Raw genomic sequence first — 27,564 nt, forward strand, 5'->3', positions numbered from 1 at the left:
AGATATAGATGACCCACGCTGAACTGTCCCGCCAAACTCAATGACAGGGGGGCGCTACCATCGTTCAACTATATGGTTTCCAATATGGCAAAAATCTGAACCAGCGATCCGGTATTGACGGTGGCGCCCCACTGTCAATGTCATCGACAGGACAGTCCAGTATTTTGGAACTATATATTAGATTTTGAAATGTGATGTCACGAATCTTAGGACCCCTCCCACCCCTTGTCACACCATGTCACACTTTATCAACCCCCTCCCCCCCTCTTTACGTGTGACGTACTTTATGGATGACCCCTAATAACGTTTTCTTTATTTTTCCTCAAAATATAATCCTTGTTAGGAAGTTTCGGTTTCGGTTTCGGTTTCGGCCGAAACAGACACCGTTGCCGAAATTCGTTTTCGGTTTCGGTTTCGGTCGTAAAACTAGTTTCGGTCGGACACTAATTATTTTTAATTCTTCAAATTAAATTAGAAATATTTTTTGAATTATTCTTACTCACGTCTTGTTGTTTCCAGTTGTGGTGTCACGTTGTGTGGGTTGTGTCTGGGTTGTGTCTGATTGTGTCCCGGACTCTCGGAACGTCTCATAATTTGCATGAAGTAACTTAGCTAGTTTTTATACTCAAGTTTACACAAGAATTTATTAAACTTCTTTAAGTTTCAAGAAGACAGGTAGTGTTTTTCATATTGAAAAAGCATGAGCTAAATGTATGTAGCTCATTCTTAGTTCCGTCACTTCCATCTCACTGTGTTCGTGAATGAAGAATGAATGAAATTGAATTAAAAAATAAGTGCCGTTGTCTGTGATCTAGCCTCATTGTGGTTCGCCGGTTTTTGTAGTTTTGTGAAAATAAAAAACACAGGTAAATAGAATTTTATTGCCGAATTTCTATTATTGAATTGTAATAGTACAATAAAGTGATTCAAAACTGTGTTTACCGTGATAAGTTGTTAAAATACTTCAGTAGCATTTCCTTGTTGTTTGTACGTCGTCTAACAAAATGGCGGGACTGTTAGCTTGTGTTTATTTTTTTAATGTTGCTTGCTTTTGAATCTTGCATGACAAGATTTTAGGAATTTGTAATCGAAAGGCTTTGAATTAGTGGTGGTGACTTCCAAGTTTTCTTAAGAAAAGTTTGATAGTATTATTACTATAAAGTTATAACTAAGGTTAGGAAGTTGAGCCTAGAATTTTTGTTTCTGCCTCAGGTTTCTGCTGAAAATGTGTAAAAGATGTGACCGATTCTCTGTTGATCTGTTCCTATTTCAAGAAAGTAAGTTGCTGCTGTTCATTTTTATTTTACCTCACAGAATGGCTGAGAAGAAGAAGGAAGGTGAACCAGAAGTGGAAGAAGAATTCTCTGTGGAGAAAGTACTGGACAGGCGTATTCGGAATGGCAAGGTAACCTTTGAGCAATTTAAAATAGTTTCAAACAAAAGCTTGTTATTAGGTATTATCTGATGTTAATTTGGTAACCCCTTGTACATAAAAGATCTACCTGCTTAAAAAGTTCTTCCTCATTAAGGATATACGTTTTACCATGTAATTTTTACAATTTACCGGCATGATAGAGATATATATTTTTACTCATGTTTATGCATGAGGAAACTACAGATTTAGACACTGACCTTGAATTTCAAGCCACTTTTTATGTACCATAGTTTCTTTGTTATGACTAAATGTACTTTGTTCAATTACAGGTGGAGTATTTTTTAAAATGGAAAGGTTACACGGATGCTGACAACACATGGGAACCCGAGGAGAATCTTGACTGCCCAGACCTCATCCAAGCATTTGAGGAAGCAAGGAAAAAAAAAGAAGCAGGTAAAATAAATTCGATTTATTTATTTCTAATTTTCAATATTCCAGCAACAAGGTTTATTGGACCTATGTTAGAAATTAGATTTATTGAAATCTAGTTTGTTATTTGAATAAAGAAATAATGATACATAACATTTTCAGAGGGCAAAGTGTCTAAAATTGAAAAGGATGCTAAAAAGCGCAAGTCGTCTGCAGCAACTCCAGACTTGAAAGGTGCCAAAAAAAGCAAGAGTGATGACAAGAAAGCTTCAGGCTTTGACCGGGGCTTGGAGCCAGAGAAAATTATTGGTTGGTATAAACTGTTTAAAATTATGTATATTTTATTTAAAAAAAACTAAATACTGACGAATATAATACAGATTACAGATATTACAATTTGTCATGGTCTTCAGTACTAACAGCTGATGAAATGGAAATCGTTAACCTATATGCATACGAGCAAAAATCGGCACTCGCGCGGTTGCTCGCGCTTTTTCAAAGTATAATTTTGACTGCGCATTTTTGAAATCTTATGTAAGAACTATCAAGACTCCCTCACATCCCCTTGTAAGAAAAAATAAGACATGGTTGATCCCCCTCCCTCCCTAAATTGTGTTACATAATAAATGAAAGGCCCCTAATCGAGATTCTACTTTACTTCTATTTGTCATTATAATGTCATCAGTCTCACAAAAAACTTTTGTTTGCAGGTGCGACAGACAGCAGCGGCGAGCTGATGTTCCTAATGAAGTGGCAGGGTACAGACGAGGCTGACTTGGTCCCCGCAAAGCAGGCCAATGTGCGCTGCCCGCAGGTCGTCATCCAGTTCTACGAGGAGCGGCTGACGTGGCACACGCCCGCGCCCGACGAGGCCAACAATGAAGATTAAATTAAGGTAAGCGAGGTTTAATTTTTAAATTCAAATATAATTTCGTCCAATGACCCCAAGCTACCCATCCTTATCGCTCGCGCGTAATTATATTGCTGTCGCGCTCGCACCCTCACTGCGGCCGCCCGTCGCACGGTTATCCCAAAACAAAAGTCAAAATATTAATAACAGATTATTTATAAAGCTTCTACAAGTTATAATATTTTTATCCTTTTTTTTTTCTTTTCAGGAGCAACAATAAACATGATATCATCATCACTGTCTTCAAGGAATTTGTATGAGCAATATTTGTGAAACAAAAAGTTTGTGAATGAACAGAATAATTTTAGTGGTGTTTAATAGCAAATGCTTAGCCTAGGCGCAGACCACTGATTTTTAGTCGGCCGATAGTTGGGCCCGATTCTGATTTGTATGAAGAGTCGGCCGATCAATCGGTGAAATGTGCGCACTTTCATACATCTCCATACTGATTAACTGATCGAATAAAGTAACGACCGCCCGACGAAAAATCGGTGGTTTGCGCCTAGGCTAAACATATTGAGAAAATTACTGTATTGACATAAGACGGTGTTGATTGATTAAAATAATTTTGTGACATCTGCAGATAAGTTAATTTGTTAAATATTGACTGCTTGGCACACATTGATTAAAAGAAACTCATCGAGAAGCTTGAATATTTTGAAACCATAATAATAATTTGTTATTGTTGCACTGTCTGTACAGAATTATTTGATTGTTTTGTATAATTAGATAAGTCGGACGGTGGCAATAGTTTATGGAAAAGTAGAAAGAATAGTATAAGTATACTTAAATAAAATATGCGTTAGAATAGAAAGGTATGGAACAGTTAAAATGATTTTCTGACTACACAATGGCATTGGCTGTTAGATTGTGAGCTATCACATCTTTGAGAAGTTGGTAGAGATATTGAATGAGAACGTAAATGTTTTCGTTGTAAGTACAGTTCCAGACTTGTAAGTTTTTATAACGCGATAAATGCATCCGACTAATGTCTGTTATCTAGATAGTGAACTGAAAATTGGCCCTATGTTAATTGAAAATTGAACCTTCTGTTGTTTTCTAGTACAGTCTTAATTCTGTCAGTTAATTGTACTGTAGAGAGAAACCAGCGATGTTAACATGAGTAATAAAAACGTTAAAAAAAAGTAACACGAACGAACACAAAATCATCATTCCATAAAATCAAAATGGCACTAAACTTGTGTGTAATACTCATACAGATTCTGTATTTTATTGTATGAATTATCCAATATCTCCAATGTCCAAAATTATATAATTTCGATTGTATCGAATATCGGTTTAGATTTATCATTCCTAGATGTAAGTGTACAGGCAATAAAAACTGTTTTGCCAATATAACAAACTTTTATTTAAAAGTAGCTGACCTGGTGCACTTCGCACCGTCAGGTCCCAAATTTGGTACATATTTTTTCTAAAAAACGTTTTATCACCTTGTAAACTTTACGACTACGAGAACATTTCTAAACCCAAATTAGAGGGAGTGTCTAAGTGTAACGGACTACTTACTATTATTTTGTGCTACGGCTACGGACTACACCAACTACATGAACAATCCAAATAATATTGTTTATGTGTGTGCTTGTCTCGCAAAGGTGGGCAGGGCGGCGAAAACTAATATTTAAGTACCATCTTAATTTAACTTAACTTACAAACGTCAAAATTCTGTCAAACTCCATACAATAAGCACCAGTTAACGTTATAGTTACGGTCAAAGTTAGGTGGTGCAACTCAGCCTTAGACCATTGAGATCTTCAATCGGAAAGTGGAATAAAGAACCTTAGTTGCTACCTATAACCACGGTAATACTATCATACAGTATTGTAACTTCATATAAACGGATGAAACGCGAGCTTTCCTTCGAAATTCAAATCTCGGTATGCGCTCGACATGCAAAAGTCGGGGGTGTCGCGAATGTGTCACAGTAATAAACGGACGATGTGTTGTTTTTCAAACAGTAAGCGCTCTTTTTTTATAAAACTAATTACAAGTAGCTAGTTATACAGGGTGTTAGGTAAATGGGTTTATAAGCCGACACTAGACCATGTTAACATACCTACCTATGGTGAAGTCAGTGATATCCTCATTTTTTTTTATTTGAATACAAAATAAAATTTATAAAATCAGATTTGTGTGAAAATTAAAATGATTAAAATGATAATATCAATTTTCTGACTTCACCATACCATTTATATACCATGGGCTAGTGTCGGCTTTTAAACCCATTTACCTAACACCCTGTATAATAAACAAACATTTAGTACGCCTAAGTCGAGCGAGACGCATAGGTACATTTTACGGTCATAAATTAATGAGATTTGTTACTAAACTTGAACACAAATATTTTTTTTTAATTAAATCTACTAATGACAAAATAACATGCATTTTTATCCTATTTCATTCACAAAGTATTTTGTTTGTCAAAATAAAATAAAAATTACAATCACAAAATACATTCACAGTCTATATATATGTTACGGTAAATGTGATAAATTGAAAATTATTAATAATAACCGGTTATTATGAATAATTACCGACAGTCGCGGTAAAAGTGATAAATTAATCACATTTAACAGTGATTATTTAATCATTCAACCTTAGTACTATCAAATTTCATAAAAGAGAACAACATCTTGTGTACGTGCTCGTGTACAGCCAAACTTTTGAACGTTTTGACATCATATATTAATATAATTTGGCATAATGAGTTTGGAATGTTTCTTGCATAATATTACTTTTCCATGATGCCTATAACATAATGTTTTGATTTAAAGCGAAAAATAGGTTAGGGTGCGGCGGGGGTGGCCCTTGGGCCACCCCTAAGCCGCCTATTTAGTTTTATACACACATCAATGACCTCATATTAATCACATTTACCAAATCATGCGGTAATTATTCATAATAACCGGCGATTATTCATAATTTTCACATTTATCACTTTGACCGTAACATATAAAGTTCTTATCGTATTGCAACAATTAAAACATCTACAGTAATCTGATTGTTATATTAATAAATGCTGATTTTAAATTGATAAAGACTTGGTTATTTATGTACGATTTTTCAGTTTCATTAGTATGATAAAAACTTGTGCTTGTATTTAAATATAATAAATAGTTAAATATGCTACTGTTGTGACACAAGATTAATATTATAGTTATATCGAAGGGAATAAAATGTCTCTAATTTATTCCATCTCTTCTTGAAAGTATTTTTTAGACTCATGGTAATGTATTTTTACTTCTGTAGATGGGTGCGTTTTAATAATATCCATAATAGTTTGTTTCAGTTCCATTCTCTTGCCATAGGAATACGTAGATCGCAGCGCTTCGAGGACTACCAAGTAACTCACTATAATATTACTGTCAGCAAGCATAGGTACGAATGTGTTGAGGCGATGAATACTTTCAAAATCCACATTTGAGAATACCTCGCATAGTGATGAAGCGAAGATGGTGAAAATAGATCGGTTTTCGAACGAAATATCTGTCTTCAAAAAGTTCAAGCACGCTTCCCCGAAGTGCGTTGCTATTTTTGAACACGCTTTTTCCCACTCTGGATCGTTGGTCTGATTGTCACAATCCTCCGGCATACAACATGTCTTCATCAGTTTTACCTGCTCATCACCAGATTTTTCGACTGAACTTTCTTTATCTAGGTCATGTAAATACTTGGCTACAGATTCCACAAATAAAACTGTTATATTCCAATAAGACAGTATTGCATAATTTTCTTCAGGGGCCAATGCAGCTACAATTTTCGTTTGAATGTCTTTAAACATTTTTGCCGGGACTGTAGCCGTCTTCAGTGTATGTTTTTTGGTGTAGATTAGAAGATGTTCTAGTAGAACCTTGCAGTTACCCCTAACCACATAGGATTTATCTTTCTTCTGTCCCCATGACTTATAACAGCTCTCCAAGACCGGGTGTAAAACTTTTTCATATTTTTTATATTGTGTTTCTTCATCTTTGATCGAAAGTATGTATGACGTAAGCAGTCGTACTCTTGTCGTAAGCTTCATATCATAAACATTCGTCTCGGCCATAAGTTCTGCTGTAGATTTCAATAACACGTCTTCTACAAAAGCAGGTTCCAGCAATGACCTCATATTAATCACATTTACCAAATCATGCGGTAATTATTCATAATAACCGGCGATTATTCATAATTTTCACATTTATCACTTTGACCGTAACATATATAAAAATGAAACCCGTTTCGCGTTGTCACGGCATCACGTGTGAACGGCTGAACCGATTTCGATAATTCTTTTTTTTTAATGTTTGTGGAAGTCCAAGGATGGTTCTTACGGAAAAAAATATTAAGTAAATCTCTACGCTAAGGCGGTACGAAGTTCGCCGGGTCAGCTAGTACTAGATAAAAATTCAAAGTAGGCAGATGTAATGAAAATAGGGTCTGCAAGTTTGTAGCCCTATCGCATGTTGTCATGCGGTGACGTTCCGCGCGAGTGTTGACATTTATTTCAAAAATATGGCCGAGTTGGAATACTGTATAGATAGTATTACCGTGCTATAACTTTAACCGGTGCTATTGTATGGAGTTTGACAGAATTTTGACTTTTGTTAAAGTTAGGCACCATGCAAGGCCCAGAAGGGAAAATTAATGAAAAAAATTTGTAGATCAAAAACTTTATTGTAATCAAGTAAGTACCTACCTACTACATATTATTAAACTCGTACAAGTTACCCTTCCACGTTTATCCCGGGCTATCGTAAAGACTGGTAGGTACCTTTTTATGTATTATTACACGTATTTTATTAGACACAGAATAAATGCAAATATTAAGCAGGTCTAAAAGTTACAAAGCATATCCGAAAACTGAGTAAACTTTAACTTAAAACTATAAAATAAATAAGAAATATAAAACGTAATAAAAAATCTAAAAAATAATAGGTATTCGTCGAATTTTTTTATCCCTATTTTGAATAGTTTTGAGTAATGGATATTCAAAAAATATCCAGTAAACACAAAAAAGCAGCCGAGTACAATTTGAATATGATTTTAATACACATAAAATGCTTATTTTCTATAGGAGACCAAGATAAATATTAAAGTTCTTATCGTATTGCAACAATTAAAACATCTACAGTAATCTGATTGTTATATTAATAAATGCTGATTTTAAATTGATAAAGACTTGGTTATTTATGTACGATTTTTCAGTTTCATTAGTATGATAAAAACTTGTGCTTGTATTTAAATATAATAAATAGTTAAATATGCTACTGTTGTGACACAAGATTAATATTATAGTTATATCGAAGGGAATAAAATGTCTCTAATTTATTCCATCTCTTCTTGAAAGTATTTTTTAGACTCATGGTAATGTATTTTTACTTCTGTAGATGGGTGCGTTTTAATAATATCCATAATAGTTTGTTTCAGTTCCATTCTCTTGCCATAGGAATACGTAGATCGCAGCGCTTCGAGGACTACCAAGTAACTCACTATAATATTACTGTCAGCAAGCATAGGTACGAATGTGTTGAGGCGATGAATACTTTCAAAATCCACATTTGAGAATACCTCGCATAGTGATGAAGCGAAGATGGTGAAAATAGATCGGTTTTCGAACGAAATATCTGTCTTCAAAAAGTTCAAGCACGCTTCCCCGAAGTGCGTTGCTATTTTTGAACACGCTTTTTCCCACTCTGGATCGTTGGTCTGATTGTCACAATCCTCCGGCATACAACATGTCTTCATCAGTTTTACCTGCTCATCACCAGATTTTTCGACTGAACTTTCTTTATCTAGGTCATGTAAATACTTGGCTACAGATTCCACAAATAAAACTGTTATATTCCAATAAGACAGTATTGCATAATTTTCTTCAGGGGCCAATGCAGCTACAATTTTCGTTTGAATGTCTTTAAACATTTTTGCCGGGACTGTAGCCGTCTTCAGTGTATGTTTTTTGGTGTAGATTAGAAGATGTTCTAGTAGAACCTTGCAGTTACCCCTAACCACATAGGATTTATCTTTCTTCTGTCCCCATGACTTATAACAGCTCTCCAAGACCGGGTGTAAAACTTTTTCATATTTTTTATATTGTGTTTCTTCATCTTTGATCGAAAGTATGTATGACGTAAGCAGTCGTACTCTTGTCGTAAGCTTCATATCATAAACATTCGTCTCGGCCATAAGTTCTGCTGTAGATTTCAATAACACGTCTTCTACAAAAGCAGGTTCCAGGAGCTCAATAAAGTCAACAGCTTGACTTTCTAAGGATTTTATGATCGGTTCACAGTTTGCTTTTGTGGGGAGTGATATCAAATATAAATAACTTTTGACGAAACATGCAGGTCGTACAGGCATGGGCAAACTTTTTACGTTACCTAGTGTGAGATATATAATCCGGTTCTCCTCCTGTGATAACTTATCAATGAAATTGCTGAGCAACTCCCAAATTTGGTTGATGTTTGATTCATTTTTTTCTTTAATCAAAAGATCATACGTTTGTTTGAACAACACCGTTTTTATAGAAGAGTTTTTAGAATTTTTCCAAATATTATGAATGAGATCTTTGATTTCGGAAAGTTGCAATTTATTAAACGCAAGCCGTATGCCATGTTTTTGCAATGAAACTGGCGCGTTCACCAGACGTTGAATACATTCTGATGTATTAGCGGAACTCATGTTGTACAAAATGGCATTGAGAGAAGGCAGCGCATACTGAAGGTAGTCTTCCTTTGCATAAGTCAAAATGCCTTCTAGATTTGGTGGTGGTCTAACAAATTGCATTTGCTGGGCTATATTCTTCCTTAAGCTTAGCAGTGTTGCGTCTGTGTCACTCCAATTAATTTTAGTTTCAACTGGAGCATAATTTGCGACCACTTCGAAAAACTGCTTACGAGGTAAAAGAATGCATATGCCATTTATGGCAGCCTTATGACCGTTCGGCTTCTCAAGTTGATTTTTGTATGCTTCAATCCATGTTTGAGCTAAAGAGTTCGCCCAATAAATCCTCAGTTTTCCCAGTGATTTCCTCAAGGAAATGGCGTCATTTGAGCGCATTGCTGCAATTTCAGCTTCGTAGCGGTCTAAGAGACCAGGGTCGTGCTTCAGCGCGTTAACACACACTTCATCGGTTTGCTTTAAAGCGAGGGAATCTTCAAATAGATTTCGCCTCAGTAATTTCTGTGCTTGATATAGGTCCGAAAGGCTAGTTTTCCACGATTTTTCCTTTTTAATTGTGATCAAATACCTAATGGTCTCAAATATTTTAGGGTAATCTTCGACCCTCTTTTTCCAAGCTGTAACCAGTTTTAGAATATTATTCAAAGCTCCAATGGTAATAATCATATCTACTTCATTTGTAACTTCTTTGTTTAGCTTTTTAAGTTCAAGATTATATAAATAATCAAACAGTATATTCTGCTCTTTCTCATTAAGCTTCTTTCGATAATCTTCAAAAGTATCAAAGGTATGCTTCTTTTCAATTATTTCAGGGATGGTTTGGTTGTGAAGGAGTTTGTATACTATAATCGCTTTTACACAGAACGGTACACTGTTTTCAGATTCTATGTAAACTTCCATACTAGTGAATATGTCATTGAGAGTATTCCATGTGTTCTCATCAAACTGGTGTATTGCGTTCAAAGATATGAAGGTGTTTGCAAATTGAACTTTGAACTTAAAAGGTTCATTAATATGCTTTTCGCGATAAAATTGCAAGAGAGTTTGAATATGTCGTGGATTGCGTCTGGTGCAATGTAAAAGAATTGACAGCATAGCAGTGCGTTCAGCAGGATTTGATTCGGCGCGAATCAACTTTTTCAAATCATTAAAAGCCGATTCAAATGGAGCAAAGCGATACCAACGGTAAATATGAGCATTGCTAGCCGAGATGTGCCTTGATGATGACAACTTCATGCTGCAAAGTTGCATGCGAGGTTGTGCTCCACCGTCGTCACAAAACGCGTCGTCTTCTAGATTTACAGTATCCGATTTATTCTCCTCTTTCTCTTTATCAATGAATAGTTTCCTAACAAATTCGAACCTCCTGTCAATCGGTAAGTATTGAACGAAGTGTTTAATGTTTTCGAATTTAACCCAATGTTTCATTTTCTTATTTTCAGCCTGCTGAGTTAGAAAATCTTCAATTATCTCCTTCTTCAATTGTTTGGCGAAAGTAGGAAGGTGGATGCAGAAAGCATAATTCACGAAGTTTTTTACGATTCTGTCGTGGCACTTCCGCATTATTGTTTCAGTGGCCTTGCTCTTAAATTTTGGGACATCATATTTCTTGAGCGATTCTATGATGTCAAGATATTCTTCAGTGTGATCGTTCAATAGAAACATTGTAATTTTGAGGTGGTCTTGTCTGAAATATCCGGTGTTTTCAGCTGTTGCGTATATTTTGAAGTACTTGAAGGAAATTTCACACAGGCGTTTTAACGTTTGAGATTTAATTTCGCGTGCGTGCTTCGAAACGATGTTTTCTATGAATTCTGGAGAGCAGTATGGGAGCCATTTTTGAGCTATTTGCAAGTCGTCAGCGTAGAATTCGTAGAACGCTTCAACGCGTGCTGGGTCCCGTAGATGGAGTCTTATGGCGAGAATCAATTTGCTCTTACCCTTAGAGGTCATTTTTGGGAAAAGTTCATCTTTCAGGTATTTAGGGTTGATGATGTGAGCGTACTGGTCATCGGTTATGAGCCAAGTGCATTTTTTGATTGCCCTAGATACGTANAAGGTATCCTATCCTCCTATGTGTATGCTTTGCTGAATGTGAACTGAATTGAAAACACGTTATGCATAAAATGGATTGGCTTTCCACGATATTTTTTAAAAGAAATTATTCTTTGATATTCTCACAATCTTTCTTACTTCTTACTAATATTATAAGTTTGTAAGTATGGACAGTATGGATGTCAACATGTTTGTTACTCTTTCACGCAAAAACTACTGAACGGATTTTGATGAAACTTTACAGTATTATTGTTTATAACCCAGAATAACATATAGGCTATGATTTATGACGATCTGTGACAAAAACCATATTTTATGTACTTGATACTGTGTTTACCTGCTTACCGCCATCGCCGCTCGCCGGCTGATCGCGTGTGATCGCGTTGGTTTGGCCGAATCTTAAATGCAAGTTTTTTCATATTTTTTATTTAGTTAAGGTAGGCTAGTTAATCTACTATATTTTCATTTCACACTAGGTACACATTTAATTTAAAAAAAAACTTATTTATATTTTATTTTGTTCGGAAAACATACACACATCAACATGGTCTAGGGATAGGTAGGTATTTTTTTCAATTAAACCTAAATAACTAAAATTCTATATTAAAATAAACCTTGTTTAATAGCCTATCTAATCTGATAATAAACTTTTAGATAAAGTTAAATTAAAAAAAAACTCAGACGAACAGGAAAAACTCAGACAAAATTTCAATCTTTAGTTTATTTTTGAAACATTAAAACTTATTCAAAACCTAAAAAAAAATATTAATTCTATTATGTTATTATACAGTACTTACTAATAAGCACATCCTAATCTAATACAATTTGAAAGACAAAGGTTCTTTTTGTCAAGGTTTTACATAGGTATGCCTACTTACCAGCTTACTTACCTAACTACCTATATTTTACAATTACATTCTGAACTTTTTTTTTCATTTTCAGATCAATCAGCAAGAGAAAAGTGCAAAAAAGCAGAGTGAGTGAGTCTGTAGTGAGTGAATTTCATAATTTTCAATTCATTCTGTGCACACATGTTTAGAGTTGCGGTTTAGATTAATCTATGGAATATTATCTATGCCTGAATATGACTGTAACTTGTTTTATGAGCCTTAAATAAATAAATAAATAAATACTACGAGTATAATTTAAATAAGGTTTACGTGATGGTTGCGATTTAGTATTAAGTAATTCCGCAGATATTTTAAGAATAAAACCTATCAAAAAGGTTGAAAATACCTAGTACTTATTTCTCATTACCTACAAATCTGATTTTATAAAATTTATTTTGTATGAAAATTAAAAACATAAAATTATGATAACGGTAGGCAGGACTATTTCTGAATATTTCTGAATTAACTAGGAGTTGGAAGGACGTACAAGTCATTTTAAGTATGTATTTTATTTTTCTGTTAAGTATCTTTTTTTTTTAAAAGATTATTAGTAATTTGTTATTCTTATTATACAAATTACTAATACTCCCGTTAGCCCCTCGTACTAAGCTTAAATATGCTTGTTAAGGGCAAAATGACGATTTGTAAGAACTATTTATTAGTCTAAACAAATAAAGAAATTTTGACTTTGTATCACGAGTGAGCTCACCGCAATAGTCGAGCGGCGGCGGGGACCGAACCCGCGTTCCCCGGATTACGAGTCGGCCAGTCCGACCCGACTCCTTAATCGAACCAACAGGAAAAAAAAGTTCACGTGGTCCGATTAGTCGGACAAAGCAGTCGGACCACGTGTTCAGAGGGATCTGTAACAAGCTAAATTTCACGCGGGTGAAGCCGCGGGCAAAAGCTAGTGTATAATAAGTACTTAGTTACAACTGTCTCTTATTATTTATTCCATCTCTCTCAGAAAGTAATTTTTAAACACAATATGGTAATGTATTTTTACTTCTGTAGACGGGTGCGTTTTAATAATATCAATAATAGTTTGTTTCACTTCGAGTTTCTGGCCATAGGAATACGTAGAGCGCAGCGCTTCGAGGACTACCAAGTAACTCACTATAATATTACTGTCAGCAAGCATAGGTACGAATGTGTTGAGGCGATGAATACTTTCAAAATCCACATTCGTGAATACCTCGCAGAGTGATGAAGCGAATATGGTGAAAATAGATCGGTTTTCGAACGAAATATCAGTTTTCAAAAAGTTCAAACACGCTTCTCCGAAGTACATTGCTATTTTTGAACACGCTTTTTCCCATTCTGGGTCGTTGGGCTGATTTTCACAACCCGACATACAACATGGCGTCTTCATCAGTTTTACCTGCTCATCACCAGATTTTTTGGCTGAACTTTCTTTCTCTAGGTCTTTCAAATACTTGGCTACAGATTCTACAAATAAAACTGTTATATTCCAATAAGACAATATTGCATAATTTTCTTCAGGTGCCAATGCAGCTACAATTTTCGTTTGAATATCTTTAAACATTTTTGCCGGGACTGTAGCCGTCTTCTGTATATGTTTTTTGGTGTAGATTAGAAGATCTTTTAGCAGAACCTTGCAGTTATCCCTAACCACATAGGATTTATCCTTCTTCTGTCCCCATGACTTATAACAGCTCTCCAAGACCGGGTGTAAAACTTTTTCATATTTTTTATATTGTGTTTCTTCATCTTTGATCGAAAGTATGTATGACGTAAGCAGTCGTACTCTTGTCGTAAGCTTCATATCATAAACATTTGTCTCGGCCATAAGTTCTGCTGTAGATTTCAATAACACGTCTTCTACAAAAGCCGGTTCCAGGAGCTCAATAAAGTCAACAGCTTGACTTTCTAAGGATTTTATGATCGGTTCACAGTTTGCTTTTGTGGGGAGTGATATCAAATATAAATAACTTTTGACGAAACATGCAGGTCGTACAGACATGGGCAAACTTTTTACGTTACCTAGTGTGAGATATACAGCCTTGGCCAAAAGTATTGNTCCGGTTCTCCTCCTGTGATAACTTATCAATGAAATTGCTGAGCAACTCCCAAATTTGGTTGATGTTTGATTCATTTTTTTCTTTAATCAAAAGATCATACGTTTGTTTGAACAACACCGTTTTTATAGAAGAGTTTTTAGAATTTTTCCAAATATTATGAATGAGATCTTTGATTTCGGAAAGTTGCAATTTATTAAACGCAAGCCGTATGCCATGTTTTTGCAATGAAACTGGCGCGTTCACCAGACGTTGAATACATTCTGATGTATTAGCGGAACTCATGTTGTACAAAATGGCATTGAGAGAAGGCAGCGCATACTGAAGGTAGTCTTCCTTTGCATAAGTCAAAATGCCTTCTAGATTTGGTGGTGGTCTAACAAATTGCATTTGCTGGGCTATATTCTTCCTTAAGCTTAGCAGTGTTGCGTCTGTGTCACTCCAATTAATTTTAGTTTCAACTGGAGCATAATTTGCGACCACTTCGAAAAACTGCTTACGAGGTAAAAGAATGCATATGCCATTTATGGCAGCCTTATGACCGTTCGGCTTCTCAAGTTGATTTTTGTATGCTTCAATCCATGTTTGAGCTAAAGAGTTCGCCCAATAAATCCTCAGTTTTCCCAGTGATTTCCTCAAGGAAATGGCGTCATTTGAGCGCATTGCTGCAATTTCAGCTTCGTAGCGGTCTAAGAGACCAGGGTCGTGCTTCAGCGCGTTAACACACACTTCATCGGTTTGCTTTAAAGCGAGGGAATCTTCAAATAGATTTCGCCTCAGTAATTTCTGTGCTTGATATAGGTCCGAAAGGCTAGTTTTCCACGATTTTTCCTTTTTAATTGTGATCAAATACCTAATGGTCTCAAATATTTTAGGGTAATCTTCGACCCTCTTTTTCCAAGCTGTAACCAGTTTTAGAATATTATTCAAAGCTCCAATGGTAATAATCATATCTACTTCATTTGTAACTTCTTTGTTTAGCTTTTTAAGTTCAAGATTATATAAATAATCAAACAGTATATTCTGCTCTTTCTCATTAAGCTTCTTTCGATAATCTTCAAAAGTATCAAAGGTATGCTTCTTTTCAATTATTTCAGGGATGGTTTGGTTGTGAAGGAGTTTGTATACTATAATCGCTTTTACACAGAACGGTACACTGTTTTCAGATTCTATGTAAACTTCCATACTAGTGAATATGTCATTGAGAGTATTCCATGTGTTCTCATCAAACTGGTGTATTGCGTTCAAAGATATGAAGGTGTTTGCAAATTGAACTTTGAACTTAAAAGGTTCATTAATATGCTTTTCGCGATAAAATTGCAAGAGAGTTTGAATATGTCGTGGATTGCGTCTGGTGCAATGTAAAAGAATTGACAGCATAGCAGTGCGTTCAGCAGGATTTGATTCGGCGCGAATCAACTTTTTCAAATCATTAAAAGCCGATTCAAATGGAGCAAAGCGATACCAACGGTAAATATGAGCATTGCTAGCCGAGATGTGCCTTGATGATGACAACTTCATGCTGCAAAGTTGCATGCGAGGTTGTGCTCCACCGTCGTCACAAAACGCGTCGTCTTCTAGATTTACAGTATCCGATTTATTCTCCTCTTTCTCTTTATCAATGAATAGTTTCCTAACAAATTCGAACCTCCTGTCAATCGGTAAGTATTGAACGAAGTGTTTAATGTTTTCGAATTTAACCCAATGTTTCATTTTCTTATTTTCAGCCTGCTGAGTTAGAAAATCTTCAATTATCTCCTTCTTCAAATGTTTGGCGAAAGTAGGAAGGTGGATGCAGAAAGCATAATTCACGAAGTTTTTTACGATTCTGTCGTGGCACTTCCGCATTATTGTTTCAGTGGCCTTGCTCTTAAATTTTGGGACATCATATTTCTTGAGCGATTCTATGATGTCAAGATATTCTTCAGTGTGATCGTTCAATAGAAACATTGTAATTTTGAGGTGGTCTTGTCTGAAATATCCGGTGTTTTCAGCTGTTGCGTATATTTTGAAGTACTTGAAGGAAATTTCACACAGGCGTTTTAACGTTTGAGATTTGATTTCGCGTGCGTGCTTCGAAACGATGTTTTCTATGAATTCTGGAGAGCAGTATGGGAGCCATTTTTGAGCTATTTGCAAGTCGTCAGCGTAGAATTCGTAGAACGCTTCAACGCGTGCTGGGTCCCGTAGATGGAGTCTTATGGCGAGAATCAATTTGCTCTTACCCTTAGAGGTCATTTTTGGGAAAAGTTCATCTTTCAGGTATTTAGGGTTGATGATGTGAGCGTACTGGTCATCGGTTATGAGCCAAGTGCATTTTTTGATTGCCCTAGATACGTACAGCATGTCTTCGGATGTCAGGACCTGTAGTACGTACTCCACATTTCTGGTAGTGCTGGCGACGTCAATCTTCAAAAGGTTGTCGACGTCTGGGTCGTCATAGTTGATGGGTTCCAACGCAGTTTTATCGGCTATGGCTTTTTTCACTAAGCTGTTGAAGTGACGATGTCTTTCTCCTAGATTCTCACCCTCTAACACCACTGATGCCATGTTGAAGCCTGAAAAAGAAAGAATATTTTTCATTTATAGAAGTAGGACCAACCACTAACAATGCTAACACCCGATAAAATATTTATCACACTTAGGGCTGATTTTTCAATCGTCGGATAACTTTTTTTAATTAAAGAATAAAATTATCATTTTGACATAATAATATTTCCATACTGAAACTGTCAATGTGGCAAACATATTCTTCAGTTAAAAGTTAACCGAGGATGGTAAAATCAGCCCTAAGTAGGTAAGTATGAAAAAAAACATTAAAATCGAAATTAGTACACTTTCATGTTTTTTTTACTTGACAAAATCTGATTTTAACGTAATGGCCAATGGCAATATCAAGATTTAAATATAAATAGAACTAAGTAATAGGTGGCGGCAAGGACAAAAAACGACTAAAAATCTCCAAAAAAGTAGAAAAATAATTTTACGTTATTTATTTAATTAGGACATTATTATTATTATGACCATGATTGATATTCTTGGAGTCGATGCCAGTCTGCGAAATGCCAAGCTCAAGAAACGTACTAAAACCGGCATCGACTCCAAAAATATCAATCAGTGTTTGTAATCTGAGTCCGAAAAAATTCTATTCATCATGCTCATAAAAATTTGATTTTTTAGATGCATTTCCGATATTTTTATTTTCTTGTATAAAAAAATCCGATCGACTTTTTTCACTGTAGACAAATGTTAATTTTCTTGTAGAAAATTTTCCGAACGCTTTTTTTTCCTGTATTTTCTTTTAACGCACGCAAAATTTCGTAGTCGTTTATTTTACTTGGGGAAAGCTTATTATTAGTTTGTTGTGAGTGTTGTTGTGACCCAGTTTGCAATTTTGTATGAAATCTTTTTTAACCGACTTCAACAAAAGGAGGAGGTTCTCAATTCGGTAGGTAACGCGCTAACTCTCGCTGATCTTTGTTTGTTGATCGTTCCTTGTCAGGACTACGGAATCCTAATAAAAACGATTAAACTAAATTAAATTGTACACATATGGGACCAAACGGCAAGTAGGATCTACCATCGAACAAAAAAGCATCACTAAAATCGGACAATTATTTACCTATCACTAGCTTTTGCCCGCGGCTTCACCCGCGTGGAATTTAGTTTGTCACAATATATCGTCATAAATTACCTATAGCATGTTATTCTGGGTTATAAACATTATTACTGTAAAGTTTCATCAAAATCCATTCAGTAGTTTTTGCGTGAAAGAGTAACAAACATCCAGAATCCAAACTTCAAAACCAAACTTTCGCATTTATAATAGTATGATTTAGTTGGCCAGTCTCATTATTTTTGCAATAAATTAGCATCAGTGCGACTGCATTACTTAGGCTGAGTTGGGCCACCTAACTTTGACGGTAATTATAACGATAACCGGTGTTTTTTGTAGGTATGGAGTTTGACAGATTTTTGACGTTTGTCAAAGTTAAAGTAAGATGGTGCAACCCAGCCTTAATGTTTCACATGTTCTTCTGTTTTCACGTGGTAACACTACAACCTACTAAGCACCTATTTTCGTTCTAGGCACCCTATACCCTAGGCCGATAGATTAACATTAACAGTTACCTACCCACCTACTATGCAAAAAATAACAACAATAAAATCAAATGATTAAAAACATTACCATCAGCAGGTGAGTGAGATACAGGCCAAGAGCTTCCTCGTTGTTGATAAAAAAAACAGCGCATCCTAATGAGCGTTAGTTTCCGTGAAAAAATAAATTTACCTATTTCCTTAGACTACGCAATCGTAGCGTAGGGTGGCATAATGTCATCATCACAACGCGAACGCCAACAATTCATTCCTTTAAAATTTAATTTTTTTCTATCAAGCAAGACATATTATTAAGAACTGATTTGTTAAAAAAATACAAGACGGCCAGTTTTATAGGCTTGCCTACCCACCACGACTATTATACGAAGACCATTACCTACGTCAACAGATATTTTATTAACTTTTATTGGGAATAAGTTTGGGCAGATTAGGTAAGTAGGTAATAGATACGAAATTGGAACAAAAAAGAATAATTTAAGAATCATCATAGGAATACATATCGCCAAGCCAATGAGTTTTGTAAATTGATGTGATGAGTAACAAGTTTTGTATGACGTCATTCCGTTGAAAAGGCCGGAATAAAAAACATTGCTTAATATTTTTTTTAAATCTTACCTTCTATGTGATTCCAATGAGATGGTCTCCGTGCTTGGTAACCGTGGAAGTAGCTGGTATTTGCACATACACAGTTATTTTTTATCAACAAAGCGGACTGTTTTGCAACAAGACCGGCCTCTCGAACAAAGTGCCAGACAGATTGCTTTGCTTGCTTGCCGAGGCTCGGGGGGCCTCGGGAGGTGGGCGGAGGACGTGATTACGTGAAGCGCTGTTCGGCTCAACCGGCTGTATCGATCGGTCCAGATCGGCCAGTCTCGTGCGTTCGTAGCGTAGAGCGAAAGGAATAATAAAGACGTAAAGAGTAAAAGAGAGGAAACGTAATGGCGGATTTACACTGCGCGGAAATTAGCCGAGTCAAGTCAAAAAAACAGTTTAGTGGGGATGAAATTCATTCATTTTTCATCCCCACCCGACTGTGTTTTTTTGACTTAACTTATCTAATTTCCGCGCAGTGTAAAAGCGCCTTCAATAACATTGGAGCACACAGGTGGATTTAAAATCTTTCAGAGCTGAAAGGTATTCTTTCATATGTGAAAGATTCTGCACCTGGCACTGATGGAATTCCTTATTCTTTTCTGGTCAATTTAAATGATTCAACTTTAACTTATTATCTTTCTCTCATAAATTTTATAATGCAGTCCGGAAACATTCCTTCTCATTGGAAAATTCAAGAAATTATTCCTATCTTTTAAAACCAAATAAATCTCCATCCAACGCTGACTCTTATCGCCCAATAGCATTATCCTCTGTTCTTTTAAAATTAGCTGAGCACCTTATTAAAAATAGACTTGAATGGTTTGTAGAAAGTAAAGGTCTACTGAGTAATTTCCAGTTTGGCTTCAGAAAAGGTAGGAGCACTGCTGACAGTATTGCAATTTTTATAACCGACATTAGACTAGCCTTCTCAAATAATGAACACCTTCTTGCAGCATTCCTAGATATCAGCCGCCTATGATAACGTAAGGTATCNATTCCATCTCTCTCAGAAAGTAATTTTTAAACACAATATGGTAATGTATTTTTACTTCTGTAGACGGGTGCGTTTTAATAATATCAATAATAGTTTGTTTCACTTCGAGTTTCTGGCCATAGGAATACGTAGAGCGCAGCGCTTCGAGGACTACCAAGTAACTCACTATAATATTACTGTCAGCAAGCATAGGTACGAATGTGTTGAGGCGATGAATACTTTCAAAATCCACATTCGTGAATACCTCGCAGAGTGATGAAGCGAAGATGGTGAAAATAGATCGGTTTTCGAACGAAATATCAGTTTTCAAAAAGTTCAAACACGCTTCTCCGAAGTACATTGCTATTTTTGAACACGCTTTTTCCCATTCTGGGTCGTTGGGCTGATTTTCACAACCCGGCATACAACATGGCGTCTTCATCAGTTTTACCTGCTCATCACCAGATTTTTCGGCTGAACTTTCTTTCTCTAGGTCTTTCAAATACTTGGCTACAGATTCTACAAATAAAACTGTTATATTCCAATAAGACAATATTGCATAATTTTCTTCAGGTGCCAATGCAGCTACAATTTTCGTTTGAATATCTTTAAACATTTTTGCCGGGACTGTAGCCGTCTTCTGTATATGTTTTTTGGTGTAGATTAGAAGATCTTTTAGCAGAACCTTGCAGTTATCCCTAACCACATAGGATTTATCCTTCTTCTGTCCCCATGACTTATAACAGCTCTCCAAGACCGGGTGTAAAACTTTTTCATATTTTTTATATTGTGTTTCTTCATCTTTGATCGAAAGTATGTATGACGTAAGCAGTCGTACTCTTGTCGTAAGCTTCATATCATAAACATTTGTCTCGGCCATAAGTTCTGCTGTAGATTTCAATAACACGTCTTCTACAAAAGCCGGTTCCAGGAGCTCAATAAAGTCAACAGCTTGACTTTCTAAGGATTTTATGATCGGTTCACAGTTTGCTTTTGTGGGGAGTGATATCAAATATAAATAACTTTTGACGAAACATGCAGGTCGTACAGGCATGGGCAAACTTTTTACGTTACCTAGTGTGAGATATATAATCCGGTTCTCCTCCTGTGATAACTTATCAATGAAATTGCTGAGCAACTCCCAAATTTGGTTGATGTTTGATTCATTTTTTTCTTTAATCAAAAGATCATACGTTTGTTTGAACAACACCGTTTTTATAGAAGAGTTTTTAGAATTTTTCCAAATATTATGAATGAGATCTTTGATTTCGGAAAGTTGCAATTTATTAAACGCGAGCCGTATGCCATGTTTTTGCAATGAAACTGGCGCGTTCACCAGACGTTGAATACATTCTGATGTATTAGCGGAACTCATGTTGTACAAAATGGCATTGAGAGAAGGCAGCGCATACTGAAGGTAGTCTTCCTTTGCATAAGTCAAAATGCCTTCTAGATTTGGTGGTGGTCTAACAAATTGCATTTGCTGGGCTATATTCTTCCTTAAGCTTAGCAGTGTTGCGTCTGTGTCACTCCAATTAATTTTAGTTTCAACTGGAGCATAATTTGCGACCACTTCGAAAAACTGCTTACGAGGTAAAAGAATGCATATGCCATTTATGGCAGCCTTATGACCGTTCGGCTTCTCAAGTTGATTTTTGTATGCTTCAATCCATGTTTGAGCTAAAGAGTTCGCCCAATAAATCCTCAGTTTTCCCAGTGATTTCCTCAAGGAAATGGCGTCATTTGAGCGCATTGCTGCAATTTCAGCTTCGTAGCGGTCTAAGAGACCAGGGTCGTGCTTCAGCGCGTTAACACACACTTCATCGGTTTGCTTTAAAGCGAGGGAATCTTCAAATAGATTTCGCCTCAGTAATTTCTGTGCTTGATATAGGTCCGAAAGGCTAGTTTTCCACGATTTTTCCTTTTTAATTGTGATCAAATACCTAATGGTCTCAAATATTTTAGGGTAATCTTCGACCCTCTTTTTCCAAGCTGTAACCAGTTTTAGAATATTATTCAAAGCTCCAATGGTAATAATCATATCTACTTCATTTGTAACTTCTTTGTTTAGCTTTTTAAGTTCAAGATTATATAAATAATCAAACAGTATATTCTGCTCTTTCTCATTAAGCTTCTTTCGATAATCTTCAAAAGTATCAAAGGTATGCTTCTTTTCAATTATTTCAGGGATGGTTTGGTTGTGAAGGAGTTTGTATACTATAATCGCTTTTACACAGAACGGTACACTGTTTTCAGATTCTATGTAAACTTCCATACTAGTGAATATGTCATTGAGAGTATTCCATGTGTTCTCATCAAACTGGTGTATTGCGTTCAAAGATATGAAGGTGTTTGCAAATTGAACTTTGAACTTAAAAGGTTCATTAATATGCTTTTCGCGATAAAATTGCAAGAGAGTTTGAATATGTCGTGGATTGCGTCTGGTGCAATGTAATAGAATTGACAGCATAGCAGTGCGTTCAGCAGGATTTGATTCGGCGCGAATCAACTTTTTCAAATCATTAAAAGCCGATTCAAATGGAGCAAAGCGATACCAACGGTAAATATGAGCATTGCTAGCCGAGATGTGCCTTGATGATGACAACTTCATGCTGCAAAGTTGCATGCGAGGTTGTGCTCCACCGTCGTCACAAAACGCGTCGTCTTCTAGATTTACAGTATCCGATTTATTCTCCTCTTTCTCTTTATCAATGAATAGTTTCCTAACAAATTCGAACCTCCTGTCAATCGGTAAGTATTGAACGAAGTGTTTAATGTTTTCGAATTTAACCCAATGTTTCATTTTCTTATTTTCAGCCTGCTGAGTTAGAAAATCTTCAATTATCTCCTTCTTCAAATGTTTGGCGAAAGTAGGAAGGTGGATGCAGAAAGCATAATTCACGAAGTTTTTTACGATTCTGTCGTGGCACTTCCGCATTATTGTTTCAGTGGCCTTGCTCTTAAATTTTGGGACATCATATTTCTTGAGCGATTCTATGATGTCAAGATATTCTTCAGTGTGATCGTTCAATAGAAACATTGTAATTTTGAGGTGGTCTTGTCTGAAATATCCGGTGTTTTCAGCTGTTGCGTATATTTTGAAGTACTTGAAGGAAATTTCACACAGGCGTTTTAACGTTTGAGATTTGATTTCGCGTGCGTGCTTCGAAACGATGTTTTCTATGAATTCTGGAGAGCAGTATGGGAGCCATTTTTGAGCTATTTGCAAGTCGTCAGCGTAGAATTCGTAGAACGCTTCAACGCGTGCTGGGTCCCGTAGATGGAGTCTTATGGCGAGAATCAATTTGCTCTTACCCTTAGAGGTCATTTTTGGGAAAAGTTCATCTTTCAGGTATTTAGGGTTGATGATGTGAGCGTACTGGTCATCGGTTATGAGCCAAGTGCATTTTTTGATTGCCCTAGATACGTACAGCATGTCTTCGGATGTCAGGACCTGTAGTACGTACTCCACATTTCTGGTAGTGCTGGCGACGTCAATCTTAAAAAGGTTGTCGACGTCTGGGTCGTCATAGTTGATGGGTTCCAACACAGTTTGATCGGCAATGGCCTTTTTCACTAAGCTGTTGAAGTGACGATGCCTTTCTCCTAGGTTCTCACCCTCTAACACCACTGATGCCATGTTGAAGCCTGAAAAAGAAAGAAGATTTTTCATTTATAGAAGTAGGACCAACCACCTACATGTACCTACTTGCAAAATAATTTTCAATTAGTTCAATAAACTGTCTTATCCTACTAAAACCTGACAAAATATTTGTCACTCTTACGTAATAAAAAAAACAAATCACAATCCCCCTCGAATAAGCTATTACCTACGCTTATTGAGTAGGTAAGTATGAAATAATAAACTTTAAAATAGACACTTTCATGTTTTTAGGGTTCTGTAGCCAAATTAATGGCAAAAACCGGACTGATTTTTTGCAGTCAAAAGCGGTTTTGACTAACGCCCTTGGTCAAAACCACTTTTGACTGGAAATATCAGTCAAATCAAAAGTGATATTAACCAAGAGCATCAGTCAAAACCACTTTTGACTGATTTTTCCAGTCAAAAGTGGTTTTGACCGATTTATAAGTACACATAGATGCCCTTTCATGAAACTAGCTCAAACGGTTATAAAGATTCCAAAAAGTCAGTAATTTCACGACTTTTTGACCATGAAGGTTAATTCGCTGTTAAAATAACTGCCTGAATGAATCACACAACCTATTCCGACTAGCCGCGCTATGGAACCGCTGGGAAGGGGTATCTTTGTTCAACAATTACGTCGAAACTAATAAACGTAGACTAATAAATTTACATTCGTTTTGTAGAATAGCTCAAATACTAATAATACAATGCAAATACATTAATCATACTTTAACGACCTGGTTTTTCTTGTGTTGGAAAATAACTGAAAAAGAAGTGACAAAAAAATATCCAATTCCATTTTTTTTTAAATCTAGTAGATTTTAATTTTTCAGCCAGGGTGTCTCAAGATGCTTTCTTAGTAAAAAAAGGAGACTTTGACTTTAGTTTCATTATTCTCGACAACGCAAGGGTGGTAAGCATTGTTTTTGAAACTAGAACGCGTGGCGTGACATCACGGCACCGCCTATGTTTGAGTTCCACGCGAAAATAATATGATGTACCTAGGTAATTTAAATAATAAATTTCTCAGCCATTTTTTGATGGATTTAAAAAAGACAAGACTTCATCGTCTTTTTAGTTTTGGTCTATATTTTAATCCCATTCAGAGAAATACAGTGTGAGTCACGTTAAAGTGTACCTACATATGAAAATAGATAAAACTAGATCTATTTTTATCGACAAAAAAGAGGTCAAAAATTTTTTGAGATTTTTTTTTTATTTTTTATAGATTTTTTTTTCTTCCAATTACTTATTGTAAAGAAAACGTAATAACTTTTAAACTAAGCGGTGTATCCTGATAAAATAAAAACAGTAATAATGTTAAATAATAGGCGATACTAATAAAATACATAAAATACACAAAAAAGGCCAACAAATAATAAAAAATGATACTTTTTGAAAAAAATCTGCTTTTAAATTCGTGTTTTTTTGGTTATTTGATAAATTTCTCCAAAAAATGCCCCTATAACAGATGGTTTTTATTACTTTGTATTATTCTCTATCGTATTATCTTTGTAAAACCAAAAATCGCATGTCTCTATCCCTATCACAACATTTGCTATGATCGTTTGAACAAAGGCCTGCCACAACATTATTCTCCGCTACAGGTAGAGACGATTTTAGTTTTAACTAAAATGCTTATTTTACTTCGAAATCTGTTGTTTTTATTTGAAATCTAAATTGTCTTAATCAAAATTACAAATCTAGAGCCATTTTCAGTTTCGTTGTTAACGAAGCGTTGAATGGCGCGCCGGGTGAGGCTTACTTCAAACGATCATTGCAAACGTTGTGATAGGGATAGAGACATGCGATTTTTGGTTTTACGAAGGTAATACGATAGAGAATAATACAAAGTAATAAAAACCACCGGTTATAAGGGCATTTTTTAGAGAAATTTATCAAATAACCAAAAAAACACGAATTTATAAGAAGATTTTTTTCAAAAAGTATCATTTTTTATTATTTGTTGGCCTTTTTTGTGTATTTTATGTATTTTATTAGTATCGCCTGTTATTTAGCATTATTACTGTTTTTATTTTATCAGGATATACCGCTTAGTTTAAAAGTTATTACGTTTTCTTTACAATAAGTAATTGGAAGAAAAAAAATTCGATAAAAAATTTAAAAAAAATCTCAAAAAAATTTTGACCTCTTTTTTGTCGATAAAAATATGTCTAGTTTCATCTATGTTCATATGTACACTTTAACGTGACTCACACTGTATAATAATATTGCTGTTATTTAAAAATTTGAGACTTTAAGGAGGTTAGATTTGACATGGCCAGTTTTTATCAGAATTAAAAAATATAGGTAGTATTGAATAACTTTAAAAAATGACTGATGTAATGGAAACTGGCCAAGGCCGAGGTGTTAGTGTTATATTCTTTTGTTTTCAAGTGGTAACACTGCAACCTTTTAAGCACCTAGCTTTTCGTTCTAGGCACCCTAGGCGGATAGATTAAAACATTGTTTTTACTGTAATACTCACCTAACTACGTGAAAAAATACGTAATTTTACCTGTTTCCTCAGACTACGCAATTTGCAATTTTTTTATTATCGTAACATAGTGCAGCTACAGGTCATACAGGTTGCTCAATGTTATCATCACATTGCATTCGTAATGTAATCTTATTCTATCAAGACACAATTTTATTTTACAAATAAAGAACTGATTTGTTAAAAAAAATACAAAACGGCAATTTCAAAGGATTAAGTAGTTACCTATATTTTGTGACTATTGTGACGTTGGGGCAGAAAAGTTCTCGAGTGGCGACCACGGGCTGGAAGACGTAGCGTGGGCAGGCCTCCTACTAGGTGGACCGACGATCTGGTGAAGGTCGCGGGAAGAGCCTGGGTGCGGGCAGCGCAGGACCGTTAATTGTGGAAAACCTTGGAGCCTTTGTCCAGCAGTGGACGTCATTCGCTGAAACGAACGACTATACCAAGACCATTACCTACGTCAACAGATATTTTATTAACTTTTATCCTACCTACTAATATTATAAATGAGAATGTCTGGATGTTTGTTACTCTTTCACGCAAAAACTACTGAAAGGATTTTGGTGAAACTTTACAGTATTATTGTTTATAGCCCAGAATAACATATAAGCTATAATTTATGACCAACTGTGACAAACTAAATTTCACGCGGGTGAAACCGCGGGCAAAAGCTAGTTGGAAATAAGGTTGGGTAAGTAAGTAAGTAGGTAGGTACCTACGTTTGAACAAGCCAAGCAAGTGAGTTTTGTAAACTGATTTGATGAGTAATAAGTTTTTTTGACGTCATTCCGTTGAATAGGCCGGAATAAAAAACATTGCATAATAATTTGTAATTCTTAAAATCTTACCTTCTATCTTAGATCAAATTAATCTAAGCCTTCTATGTGATTCCAATGAGATGGTCTCCGTGCTTGGTAACCGTGGAAGTAGCTGGTATTTGCACATACAGAGTTATTTTTTATCAACAAAGCAGACTGTTTTGCAACAAGACCGGCGCCGGCGCCGCGGCGTCTCGGACATATCGATCGGTCCAGATCGACCAGTCTCGTGCGTTCGTAGCGTAGAGCGAGAGAAATAATAGAGACGTAAAGAGTAAAAGAGAGGAAACGTTAGGAGAACCTGTTGAATCTTGGCCTTGGACAGAGTTGTAACTCAAAACAATAGGCTGGGTTGCACCATCTTACTTTAACTTTGACAAACGTCAAAAACCTGTCAAACTCCATACAAAATACATCGGATAACGTTATAGTTACGGTCAAAGTTAGGTGGTGCAACTGAGCCTTAACATAATATTGTTTTAGTTACAACTCTGTTAAATTATGCGGTTTTATGAACAGTTGTCTAGGGCAGGGTTTCCCA

At 35.8% G+C, this 27,564-nt stretch overlaps 3 protein-coding genes across 5 annotated transcripts; 1 reads left to right on the forward strand and 2 right to left on the reverse strand.

The window, feature by feature from the left end:
• Positions 1-758: 758 nt before the first annotated feature.
• Positions 759-3,835, forward strand: Hp1b-l (heterochromatin protein 1beta-like protein). 3 transcript variants are annotated; one of them, XR_003655707.1, is made up of 7 exons: positions 759-866; positions 1,315-1,405; positions 1,705-1,828; positions 1,967-2,113; positions 2,515-2,699; positions 2,923-3,070; positions 3,111-3,835. XR_003655707.1 is itself a non-coding variant. In XM_028301434.1 (6 exons), the coding sequence occupies exons 2-5, from the start codon at positions 1,316-1,318 to the stop codon at positions 2,691-2,693; spliced, it is 540 nt and encodes a 179-aa protein (XP_028157235.1). In that variant the 5' UTR covers positions 759-866; position 1,315; the 3' UTR covers positions 2,694-2,699; positions 2,923-3,835. The 3 variants fall into 3 exon arrangements, 2 of the variants coding, with proteins under 2 accessions (XP_028157235.1, XP_028157236.1); XM_028301434.1 differs by having other exon boundaries at positions 2,923-3,835; XM_028301435.1 differs by lacking the exon at positions 759-866 and adding an exon at positions 1,059-1,173 and having other exon boundaries at positions 2,923-3,835.
• A 1,856-nt stretch (positions 3,836-5,691) lies between these two features.
• LOC114350603 (uncharacterized) lies at positions 5,692-27,193 on the reverse strand. The gene is made up of 4 exons (XM_028301464.1): positions 27,054-27,193; positions 23,490-23,707; positions 8,041-11,444; positions 5,692-6,835 (listed from the first exon to the last, which is right to left on the reverse strand). The coding sequence occupies exons 2-4, from the start codon at positions 23,697-23,699 to the stop codon at positions 5,920-5,922; spliced, it is 4,530 nt and encodes a 1,509-aa protein (XP_028157265.1). The 5' UTR covers positions 23,700-23,707; positions 27,054-27,193; the 3' UTR covers positions 5,692-5,919.
• Positions 13,292-19,326, reverse strand: LOC114350590 (uncharacterized). The gene is made up of 2 exons (XM_028301433.1): positions 19,108-19,326; positions 13,292-16,931 (listed from the first exon to the last, which is right to left on the reverse strand). Exon 2 carries the CDS (start codon positions 16,921-16,923, stop codon positions 14,335-14,337), a length of 2,589 nt encoding a protein of 862 aa, XP_028157234.1. The 5' UTR covers positions 16,924-16,931; positions 19,108-19,326; the 3' UTR covers positions 13,292-14,334.
• Positions 27,194-27,564: the final 371 nt, after the last annotated feature.

The sequence above is a fragment of the Ostrinia furnacalis genome, unplaced genomic scaffold (assembly GCF_004193835.3).
Source record: "Ostrinia furnacalis isolate ACB-3 unplaced genomic scaffold, ASM419383v2 OfSCF0922, whole genome shotgun sequence".
NCBI classification, from domain to species: domain Eukaryota; kingdom Metazoa; phylum Arthropoda; class Insecta; order Lepidoptera; family Crambidae; genus Ostrinia; species Ostrinia furnacalis.